Genomic DNA, 12,707 nt, shown 5'->3' with positions numbered 1-12,707 from the left:
TCAAATATATTAGTGCCAAGTGATTTATCTCTGAGTTCAGAAATTCTAGCTTCTACTTGCTCAATTCTGCTCCTCTGACTTTCTATTGAGTTGTCTAATTCTGTCATTGTATTGTTAATCTTCTGAATTTCTGATTGCTGTCTCCCTATGGATTTTTCCAGCTTATTAAACTTTTCATTATGTTCCTGAATAATCTTTCTAATTTCTTCAGTTGCTTTATCTGTGTGTTCCGTGGCTTGTTCTGCATATTGCCTCATTTCCTTCCTGATGTCTTGAAGGGTTGTGTATATTAAACTTTTGTATTCTGCATCTGGTAATTCCAGGAATGCACTTTCATCTAGAAGCTCCCTGGATTCTTTGAGAGCTTGTTGAGGTGATCATGGTCTGTTTCTTTATGTGACTTGATATTGACTGTTATCTCCGAGCCATCTATCAGTTATTGTATTAGTTTATGCTTGCTTACTGTGTCATAGTTGGTTGCTTTGTTTTGTTTTGGTAAACCCCTATGGGTTACTTGAGAGAGCTAGCTCGATTATTTTCACCTTTGGAGCTCTGGTGTCCTGTCCCCAGCTGGCTAGAGCTGCTATCAGGTATATCAGTCTAGGAGTCTATTCAGTTTTCTTATGTGAATTCAGCTCAGGTTTCCAGGTAGCTGATATCAAGTGTGTGGTACAGGCTCTGTCCTACACTCTTAGAGGGGCAGGGGTTACTGGCGTATGTACCAGTATCTGATTGCAGCAGGGGGTCACTCTCTGAACAAGGCAGGGGCTGAGAACTGACCCCCACGTGTCTCTGAGGAAAACACGTCTCTGTTCCATAGAGCATGCTGGTGGGTGGGTTCTGCAGAGGGACCATGGGCACCCAAAGTTTTTGGTTGTAAGGACTGGGAGGTATTAGTCATCTTTGGACCCCTGCCGTGGGTGGCTGGGTGACCTGAGTGGAGCTACCAGTCCTTAGGTCCCTGATGTGGGTAGGTGAGGACCTTGTTTAATAGGCAAAGCAATGTCAAACATCAAACATCCACCTCTCCACCACACAGCTGAAATGGCTGGAGTTTGCCAACAAGGGCCTATTCTCCCGAAATAGGCCCACACAGGTCCATGCAGAAGGGAAAGGTGCTCAAGGTCCACGGACGGTTTATGCCTGGACAGGAGCCGCTTCTGTCCTGAGCTCCCCCAGTTAATGGAGCTAGCAAATTATCTTTTCCCCCCAGTTGCAATTTTTTTCCTTCCCCTAGGCCGGAAGGATGGCTCTAGGTGCTCACCAGGGTCTATCTCAGGCCCAGGGATTCAGCTGCTGAAGCCGGCTTGGGGGTGGCGGGGGCCGCGCCGTAGGCTGTGTGGCTGGCTGCTTCTCCGTGAGGAAACTGTGGCTGAACGCTAGTACCAGCCTGCCGTAGCCACCGCCGCTGCCGCTCCAGGAATGGTGCCTGAGAGCTCCCCGCGATTCAGGTCCGGTAACTCCTCTCCACTTCTGAACGGCCTCTTCCTCCCCCTGCCTCTCAGTTCGTTGTCTAAGCTTGCCTTTGATGCTCAGGGCCCAGCTTGTCATAAAATGTGACAGGTCTTTGTTGTAAAGAGGGCTCTCCGGAAGCATCTGTCTATTCCAACTGCCAACCTTTTGATTACCAGTCATAGCTCTTTACCGATATGCCAGCACGGTTTCCCCCTCAGTAAACCCTATCAACTCTAATTGATGTGTTAATCAAATTTTTCTTTTTGACAATTCTGGTTTCAGATGTGGAATTCAGAGAGACCTCCAACAGACTTCGTGGCTGGTGAGTAGCAGGCGCTGGTACCCAGAGGACCCCTTATATCCACTGATGCCTCACCAAGCCCAGAATCCGAGGGGCAAGTCTTCTGGATCTGAGTTCCCCTCCCTTGTGTTTTGAGCTCTCCAGTTTATCGAAGCCACTCAGGCTAGGCCCAACTCAGGCTTAGAGCCCAGCCATCACCTCTGTGAGTCTTTTTGTTCTATTTCGGGTAAGGTACATGAATCACCGTGCCTTCAGACAGCCACATGACAGAGACCTCAGTTTATATGGTGTTGTCTTAGGGATTCTAAGCATGGGCTCCCCCCTGCTGTAAATCTCCTTCTCCTCCCTCTCCTAAAATCCTGCTTCTCACATTTCTTTTTCACTCTAAAACTGCATTTTGTAGTTTCTTGGAAGTGGGCTGACTATACCAAGAATGACTTGACTTTATAGTGGCCACTTTGGGAAGCTGGGTTCCCATTTGCTTTGTCTTTTTCATTCTGGAGTTGCATACTGTAGTTTCTTGAAAGCAGATTGACTATACCAAGAATGACTTGAACTTGTAGTGGCTACTTTGGGGAACTGGGTTCCCATTTGCTTTCTTTTTTTCATCTTTGTTTGTTGTCTTTTGTGTTACTGTTTTCCATTTTTAAATAATTTTATTGTACCAGTTAATATGGATACAGACAGTTCCTCAAGGAACTTACAACCTTGCAAATTTTATACACAGAATAATTACGCTATAATAATGCAGTGTTATAATAGGAGTATATAAAGGTAATATTTAAATAATTGTATATTATAAAAATTTGAATTCTATCATATAAAAAAATTGAGCATATGATTCCATGGGGATAAATCCCCAGTGGTGTAACTGAGTAATTGCCAAAGAAGGGGTTAATGTACCAGCACAATAAGACACCAACAGTGCTGGAGTGTTCTTCCTTACTTCATTCAATGAATATCTACTGAGTCCCACTATGTGACAGGCACTTTGCTACCCTTTTCCTTCTTCGTTTTAGTTGCCTCCCAAGTCAAGGAATTTCTCCCAAGCCTGAGAATCCCCTAGTTTAATATATTTATTCCCCTGTTCTTGGTGTCTGAATGCTTACAACATTCTAATACAACTGCAATATAATATAACGCTTCATCAATAGTACTCCCATACAACACAATAGTCTCTGCCTTTCAAATTCCTCATTAAGGCAATATTAAAAAAATTAAATCAGCTTTATCAATTAACTAAAACCAAACCCACTGCTGTTGAGCTGATTCTGACTCATAGCTTTATCAATTAGGTAATATCAAATATTTGCATATTAAGTTTATTTTTAATAAGTGATTCTTGTGCAGACTTAGATTACAATTAATAAACTTGGAAGTGGAAGTAACTGTAGAAAACTAAGACATCCTTTGGAAATTATTATTTCAAGTTTAAAAGTCCATAGATGCAGTTCTTCAGCAATGCAGGACAATTAAATTTGTTCCAGTAATAAAAGACCATTAGTATTGGGCATCTTCTGCTTCCTCCTAGTAGCATGTTTCTGCCATCCTGTCAGTCAGTCAGGGGCACCCACATAAATACTTAAAAGGGTCACATCCCATATTAATGCTGTAGAGGAAAAAAATATCAGTATACTGAACAAAGAGTAAAGACAATAACTAGAACTCAAAAACTTTTGATCATCCTCAAAACTCCAGTGAGAGGTGGGAACACACAATATTGAAAAATCATTTGAGTAATTATTTTATAAACTCTTATTTTGCCCTCCTAACCTCCCTAATCTCCTAACCTCCCTGGTTTTTTTTTTTTTTTTTTTTTTTAACCTCCCTCTTCAATTTTGTCCTTGAAAACCTTCAGCCAAGCAAGCATATAACCTCAAAAATCTCTACAAGTACATACATGACGCTGAAGTTCAATGTTACTGTTGTCAATCTCGTTGTCTATCTTCAAAAGCCACTGTTGAATCATTTTAAATATATTTGCTTGGAGCGCTCTGAAGGAAAAATCAAGTAAAATAAAGATAAGTGACTTACTTAGAGTGTAAAAGCAACTACCGGCTAAAAGAAAAGGGTTTATTTGGCTTGGACTAGTAATCTTAGGGCAATTATTTGAGAATTGAGGGCAAGGTGACTCAAAGTCCTGAATTATCTGGTACAATAGGTTACTCACAGATACAACCTTCCTAATCCCAAGTAAGTATCAACTGGCAATGATGCCTTTCAGTCAATGTACATCTCACCTTCAATATTAGCTCTCTCTCTACTGTAAAAACTTACACCCTTTGCACTCACTTCTAGAACACTGGAATCTATTCATACTGAGAAGAGGGAATTTTAAGCTTCTCTCAAGAGATTGACTTCTGGCATGACAACCTGAGGTGCTCCAGGGACCTGATCCCCAGTGAAACTGGTGAAAATTATTATTATTATTTTTTCTAAACCAACCATTTAAAGCCTCTGGAAATAGTCCTAAGGGCAAACAGCAAAGGAAAAACATTTATTCAAAAAAAAATCTATGAAGATTCAAAAAAACAGGTGAGAGGTTATGGTAGTTGAACCAAGACTGCTCCCTCCATGGCCCTTCACAGTACAATGACTTGGAAACTTCATTTCAAACTGCTGCAGTCAAGAACACAGAGGTGTCTCTTTCCCCCACCTCCCAGTCAAAGGGCTTTCTTTTCAGGAGGAACAGGTTGTCAGTGTTCCTCATCCTGTCCCCAGCCACCTATTGTTGAGGTTAAGTCCCGGGAGAGTGCAGTTGAGAGGTTGGGGCTCCCTTCTTCCACCCAGTCCCTATTCATGGAGTGGAAACTCTATCTTAAGCACAGCACACTGAGAATACTGAGGACTTGATAGCTCTTCCCCTGACTTAGGAGGCAGTGGTTCCATGCCAGGAGAGGCAAGCTGAGAGGACCTTAGGCTGCTGTCCTGTCCTTTGACCAAGCTCTCAGCTCTTAGAGTAGTGGTGTCACTCAGAGAGACACCCCTACTTGACACTGTCCCCACTCCCAGCTCCAGAGCCCTGTCTCAGAGGTTTTGCCTGGAGAAAGACCAAACCAAACAAAACCATTGCCGTCAAGTCAATTCTGACTCATAGCAATCCTACAGGACAGAGTAGAACTGCCCCATAGGGTTTCCAAGGCTGTAATCTTTCAGAAGCAGCTGCCGCATCTTTCTCCCGCAGAGTAGCTAGTGGGTTCGAACCACCGGCCTTTTGGTTAGCAGCAGAGCCCTTAACTACTGCACCACCAAGCTTCTTCTGGGGAGAGAAACAGGCCATAAAACAGATAGCTCCCAATCTCTTCCTGAAGAAACTGACTTCACTTCCAGTTGAGTGTGGGGAAGTTCAAACCTAAGAGTGCTCTCAAGAAGAGTGGAGGTTGTTGTGAAGACAACTGGGAGATTTAAGATATAGCCTAAAACGTAGGACAGCTAGTTTTCAGGAGGTAACCAGGGAATTTAACAGCTGGGTCTTTAAGGATGGGGGCTATGGTATTTTCAACAAATGGTGCTAGGACCACAGGATAGCCACGCACAAAAGAGTAAAGTTGGACCCCTTCCTCAACCAATGTACAAAAATTAACTCACAATGGATCAAAGATCTAAGTGTAAGGACTAAAACTATGAAACTCTTAGAAAAAAGGCAGAGGAGTAAATCTTTATGGCCTTGAATTTGGCAAAGGATTCTTAGATATGACACCAAAAGTATGAGCAACAAAAAAATAGATAAATTGGAATTCATCAAAATTAAAAACTTTTGTGCTTTAAAGGACACCATCAAAAAAGTGAAAAGACAACCCACAGAATGACAGAAAATATTTGTAAACCGTATATCTGATAAGGAACTTGTATCCCAGGCAGTGGTGGTTCAGCGGTAGAATTCTTGCCTGCTATGTGATTTTTACATGTGAGAGGCCCAGCCAATGCACCTCAGGTGCAGCCACCACTCATCTGTTGGTGGAGTGTTGTGCATTGCTATGATGCTGAACAGGTTTCAGGAGAACTTCCAGATTAAGACTAGGAAGAAAGGCCTGGTGATCTACTTGCAAAAATCAGCAAATGAAAACCCTATGGATCACAATGAAAACTCTATGGTCTGATTCTGTTGTGCATGGGGTTCACACGAGTCACAAACAGCACAATAGCAGCAAACAACAACATCTAGAATGTATAAAGAACTCTTACAGTTCAGTAATAAAAAGACAACACAATTGAAAAAATGGCAGAAAATCTAAATAGACATTTCTCCAAGGCAGATATAGAAAAGGTCAATTAGCACATGAAAAGATCCTTGACGTCATTAGTCTTCAGGGAAATGTAAATCGAAACTACAGTGACATACCACTCTACACTCAATAAGATGGCTAGAATAATTGTTGTTGGGTGCCATCGAGTCTGTTCCAACTCACAGCGACCCTGTGTACAACTGAACAAAACACTGCCTCGTCCTGCGCTATCTTCACAATCCTTGCTATGCTTGAGCCCACGGTTGTTGCCACCCTGCCAATTCATCTCATTGAGGGGCTTCCTCTCTTTCACTGACCCTTTACTTTACCAAACATGACGTACTTCTCCAGGGCCTATCTCTCCTGATAAGATGTCCAAAGTACATGAGACGAAATCTCACCATCCTCACTTCTAAAGAGCATTCTGGCTGTACTTCCAAGGCAGATTTGTTCAATCTTCTGGCAGTCTATGGTATATTCAATATTCTTCACCAACACCACAACTCAGAGGCATCAGTTCTTCTTTGGTCTTTCTTTTCATTGTCCAGCTTCCACATGCATATGAACCAATTGAAAATACCATGGCTTAGGTCAGGTGCACTTTAGTCCTCAAAGTGACCTCTTTGCTTTTTAACACTTTATAGAGATCTTCTGCAGCAGCAGGTTTGCCCAATGCAATACATCATTTGATTTCTTGACTGCTGCTTCCATGGGCGTTGATTGTGGATCCAAGTAAAATGAAATCCTTGACAACTTCAATCTTTTCTCCATTTATCATGATGTTGCTTATTGGACTAGTTGTGAGAGTTTTTGTTTTATGTTGAGGTGTAATCCATACTGAAGAAGTCTGATCTTCCTCAGTAAGTGCTTCAAGTTCTCTTTGCTTTCAGCAAGCAAGGTTGTGTCATCTGCACATCACAGGTTGTTAACAGTCTTCCTCCAATCCTGATGCCATGTTCTTCTTCATATCATTCGGTTTCTCAGAGTATTTGCTCAGCATAGAGAATGAATAAGAATGGTGGAAGGATACAACCCTGACACGTACCTTTCCTGATTTTAAAACATGCAGTATCCCCTTATTCAAAGAACAACTGCCTCTTGGTCTATATACAGGTTCTGCACGAGCACAATGAAGTGTTCTGGAATTTCCACTCTTCACAATGTCATACATAATTTGTTATGATCCACACAGTCAAATGCCTTTGCACAGTCAATGAAACACAAGTAAACAACTTTCTGGTATTTTCTGCTTTCAGCCAAGATCCATATGACATCAGCAATGATATCCCTTGTTTCACGTCCTCTTCTGAATCCAGCTTGAATTTCTGGCAGGTTCCTGTTGATGTACTGCTACACATACTTTTGAATTATCTTCACCAAGATTTTACTTGCGTGTGATAATAAAGTCAGATAATAACAAGTGTTGGTGAGGATGTGAGGAAATCAAAACCCTAAAACATTGCTGGTGGAAATATAAAATGGTGCAACCACTTTGGAAAATAGTGTGGCAGTTCCTCAAACAATTAAACATAGAGTCCATATGACTCAACAATTCTACTTCAATGTATACACCCAGGAGAAATGAAAACATACGTCCATATAAAAACTTGTACACAAATGTTTATAGCAACATTATTCATAATCACCAAAGGATGGAAACAACCCTGTTATGGACTGAACTGTGTCCCCCCAAAATATGTGTTGAATTCCTGGCCCGTGTACCTGTGTATGTGATCTTGTTTGGAAATAGGATTTTTCCTTTGTTGTATTAATGAAGGCATACCAGTAGAGGGTGGTGAATCCTAAACCTAATGACTTCTGAGTTATAAAAAGACCAGAATAAACACAGAGACACACAGATGCCATGTGAGGATTGTCAACAAGCAAGGGAACGTCCAGGAACCAGGGAACACCCATGGCTACTGACAAGGAAGTAATCGACATGGCTGCAACCCTGATTTGGACTTTTAGTCCCAGAACTGTAACAAAATAAATTTCTGTTCCTTAAAGGCACCTACTTCTGGCATTTACATTAAAGCAGCACTAGGTAACTAAGACAAACCCAAGAGTCCATCAACAAAAAGTGGTATGTCTTATAATGGAATATTATTCAGCCATAAAAAGGAATGAAATACTGATACATGCTATAATACAAATTAACCTTGAGGGGATCATGCTAAAATGAAAGAACCCAGTCACACACACACACACACACACACACACACACAAAATCACATATTATATGACTCCTTTAATATAAAACATCCAGAGCAGGGAAATCTACAAAGATAGAAAGTACATTAGTGGTTGCTTAAGGCTGGGTAGGAGATGGAAGGATCAGGGAGTGATAGCTTAGAGGACTCAGGTTTCTTTTTAAGGTGATGCAAATGTTCTAAAGTTGACTATGGTGATAGCTGCACATATCTGTGAATATACTAAAAATCATTAAATTATATGCTTTAAATAGATGAATTATATCTTTTTTTAAATTGTGGTACAAATATATAGAACAAAACATTTGCCAATTCAACAATTTTTACATGTATAATTCAGTGACATTGATAACATTTTTCATGGTGTGCAACCATTGTCAATACCTTTTTCCAAATTATTTCAGGACCATTAACAAAACCTCTGTTCCCCTAAACATCAACTCCCCTTTCCTCCTCTCTTCCACCCCTGCTAACAACTAATAAGTTTAGGTTTCTATACATTTGCCTATTTCATATAAGTGCGATCACATAGTGTTTGTCATTTTGTGACTGACGTATTTATTCTGCATAATGTTTTTAAGGTTCACGCATGTTGTGGCATGTATCAGGACTTCATTTCTCTCTATGGCTGAGTAGTATCCCATTGCATGTATGCACCACATTTTGTTTATCCATTCATCTATTGATGGATATTTGGGTTGTTTCTACCCTTGGCTATTGGGGATAGGGCTGCAGTGAATGCCGGTGCATAGGTTATAAATTGTATCTTAATAAAACTGTTTAAAATATGTTCTCAAAAGGAAAGAGAGTTATGGGAAGGGGTTTATACTTACGAGCCAGAATCCACGTCCGCTTGCTGTGGTACAGTACCAATAATGCTTAACAATGTATCCAACTGAGATGCCATTTCATCAACTTTTTTGTCAAATCCTTCCAATTCTTCAAGAGGAATTTCAGAAAACCCCAGGAGGTTTTCCAATTTGAAAGTCCAGAAGTCAAGAGAACTGATCACATTTGGAAGAATTTTAGAGATACCTACAAAAGTGAGAAAAGCATTAATTTTTAGAAGTATTCCTAAGTCTAGGACTTCAATACTAAACTATAAATTCCTTATAGGCAAGGGCATATCTTTTCATTTTTGTATTATCGTAGAACTTGTCTAGCTGAGAGCCTTGCAAACAGTAGTTCCTAAATAAATGTTTATTGAATAAATACTGTGTAATTGTGTTTTTCTGACTAATGGGACACTTTTTGGACAACAGGTTATGTTCCAAGTTTCTTATCTTCTTAACAGAGAACCAAATGTATTAACTCCAGAAACTATCATCAACTACCTATTTCTTTAAAAGGCATTAACTCAGAATCATGCTGTTAAGCAGGGGCAGATTATCCAATAGGTGAGGTAAGCATGGTGATTACCTTGCTTACCTGATCATCTGTAGTGAACAATTTCACATTTTTTCACCACATCAAAGATTCTCCTTCCAGGTATGGCTGGCATTTGTGTGTCTCCCAATCCCATAGCACCTTTCTACAGACTCAAAACCTCTCATCAAGTTTACAGTCCCTGACGGGGGCGAATAGCCCAGTAAGCAAGGTAAGCATGGGCTTACTTGAGCCTACTTACTACTCTGTAGTGAACAATTTCACTACAGATGATCTGGTAAACACCATGCTTACCTTGCCTATTGGGTAATACACCCCTGATGTTAAAAAGACAATGACGATAAACAGCTTCTTCATGATTGTTGTTGTTGGGTGCTGTCAAGTTGATTCCAACTCATAGCAACCCCACGTGACAGAGTACGACTGCCCCATAGGGTTTTCTTAGCTGTAATCTTTATGGGAACAGGTCTTTCTTCTGTGGAGCCGTTGGGTTGGTTCAAACCACCAATCTTTCAGCTAACAGCAGAGTGCTTACCCGTTACGCTACCAGGGCTCCTTTTTCATGATTATGAGGTAGTTAATAACAGAGATGAGAATATACAGTGGTTTTTTAGTTCATTTTTTAGAATATTTATCAGGTTTTCATGAAGTTTATGGCTTTCAATCTGATCAAGGCTCAAATTCGAATCCTAATCTTTGACAATTTCACTAAGAAACCATGACAAAACATCCTCTTTGTCTTATCTCATTAGCAAAATAAAAAGTGAAAATGCTCCCATCTTAGAGATATACAAAGATATGTAAATTATTAAAAAGGAAACTTTTTCTTGTCCTTGTTGATAACATTTCAGTGCCTTCATCAATAAACATTGGTCTTTTAGGAGTAGTCAAAATACTTGTTAATTTCAGCATTATTTATCATTTTGACATCCTCATTTTTTTAAAACCATTTTTTCTCTGCCCACTATAGCCTCTCAAGGGTGAGCATTGCTGATTTATCTAAAATTATAATATTATCGATACAAATCATAAAGGTGTGTCTTCCCATCTAGAGTCAATATAGTCACTATAATATCATAATCAAAAACCTAAAACCTTTCCAGAATTTGAGGGCAAAATTTTACAAAGGAAATGCATTGAGGATGAGATGCCTCAAAAATGTGATCAAGATGATTATAATGTCACATATTAAGAAAATGAGGGTGAATTCCAAGTCTTATCAATGAAACAAAAACATAAAAAATGTAAGATAGACAATGCTTTAATTAGTTGGGCAATACGGTAAAGTAATAGGTGGTCTGCATGAATCTGGATCAAGGAAAGACAAAACAGTAAGGTTTTGTCACCATTTATTTGTAGACAGCAAAAAAGAGGAAGACTCTCAGTGAGATGGACTGACACGGTGGCTGCAACAATGGGGTCAAGTATAACAACAACTGTGAGGATGGCACAGGACTGGGCAGTGTTTCATTCTGTTATACACAGGGTTGCTATGAGTCAGAGCCAACTTCACAGCACCTAACAACAACAAAGAGAAGAAGGAGCGATACTGAGTCAACCTAAATAATTGCAATCTTTATTTCTTGAGTAGAAAAGGATGAATGAGACTATCATAGGTTGACAATATAATCTCTTAATATTAACTAATTCCCTTTATTTTTTCATTATTCCTGCCAAGCAATCCAGTTACATTTCCTGAGAAGATGTTCCTAACCAGAAGTAGTAGAAAGCTTCGACATACTGAAACAACTATTCTGGACTATCAATATAAATAAGTAACTTTATATTTTGGTTTATAGCCCAGCCTTTTATAAATTTAGTTAATATGAATAAATCCCCTAGAGAAGGAATAGGAAGTAGGTTTTACATTGATCAACCATGTCACTCAATGCATCAGGGTTGCCTGGAACACTCCAGTGGGAAGGATTCTTAAGTAATATATGACAGAGTGAGTAAAAGTGCTTTGATAGATTTTTTAAATGTCTTCCATGGTTTGGGAGGATATATTTTCAACATTTCTCATGGCAAACTGGGGATAGATGATCCCTCTATTGGGGGATAAAACTGAAGTCCAGAATCTGCTAAAGAGTAGAGGTCCTGGTAAACATACCAGGCTTTCACTTGGGACCCATGAATCCCTGAAAGGCTACATCTTAGAAGTAAGGGTAAAACAAAAATAGACCAGGCCTCACAAAGCCTGAAGCCATACTTAATTTTAGCTCAGTTAAAAATATCTGTCAACTTGGCTAGGTCCTGATTCCCAGTATTGTATAATTGTCTACCATTTTGTCATCTGATGTGATTTCCCTGTGTGTTGTAAATCCTATTACTGTGATGTTAATAAGATGGATTAGCAGCGGTTATATTGATGAGATCTACAAGATTAGATAATGTCTTAAACCAATCTCTTTTGAGATATAAAAGAGAGAAGCAAGCAGAGAGACAGGGGACCTCATACCACCAAGAAAGCAGTGATGGGAGCAAAACACATCCTTTGGACTTGGAGTTTCCGCAAGAGAAGCTCCTAGTCCAGGAGAAAGATTAACAAGAAGGACCTTCCTTCAGAGCTGACAGAAAGAGAAAGGCTTCCCCTGAAGCTGATGCCCTAAATTTGGACTTCTAACCTACTAGACTATGAGAAAATAAATTTTTCTTTGTTAAAGCCATCCACTTGTGGCATTTCTGTTATAGCAGCACTAGATAACCAAGACAGTCTGTTTGGATTAAGATGATCTGCCCCTAAATAACCTGCCAGAAGAAAAAGTAAAAATTCTTGCAAAATATAGCATCATCACCCCAGTGGTACAGTGGTTAAGAACTCAGCTGCTAACCAAAAGGACAGCAGTTTGAATCTACCAGCTGCTCCATGGAAATCCTATGAGGCAGTTCTACTCTTTCCTATAGGGTTGCTATGAGTTAGAATCAACTCCATGACAACAAGTCTGGTTTTGGTTTTACAGCATCATCCAGAACCTCAAATTATCTTTAGAAATTTCCACCAAAAAAAAAAGAAAAGCCAAACCCAGTGCTCTCGAGTCTATTCAGACTCATAGCGACCCTACAGGACAGAGTAGAACTGCCCCATAGAGTTTCCAAGGAGCACTTGGCAGATCTGAACTGCTGACC

At 40.0% G+C, this 12,707-nt stretch overlaps 1 protein-coding gene across 5 annotated transcripts in view; it reads right to left on the bottom strand.

Moving 5' to 3' along the window:
- Window positions 1–12,707, bottom strand: part of AXDND1 (axonemal dynein light chain domain containing 1) — a 168,059-nt gene that overhangs the window by 64,946 nt on the left and 90,406 nt on the right. For all 5 annotated transcript variants that reach the window (XM_049868411.1, XM_049868414.1, XM_049868410.1 and 2 more), the window contains 2 exons: window positions 9,029–9,230; window positions 3,657–3,750 (listed from right to left, as the gene is read on the bottom strand). In XM_049868411.1, the coding sequence (XP_049724368.1) occupies window positions 3,657–3,750; window positions 9,029–9,230 (296 nt within the window). The remainder of the gene's footprint in view (window positions 1–3,656; window positions 3,751–9,028; window positions 9,231–12,707) is intronic.

Source organism: Elephas maximus, chromosome 24 (assembly GCF_024166365.1).
Source record: "Elephas maximus indicus isolate mEleMax1 chromosome 24, mEleMax1 primary haplotype, whole genome shotgun sequence".
NCBI lineage: Eukaryota > Metazoa > Chordata > Mammalia > Proboscidea > Elephantidae > Elephas > Elephas maximus.
Note: the sequence above shows the minus strand (reverse complement) of the source record. Positions and strands in the feature narration are given on the sequence as shown.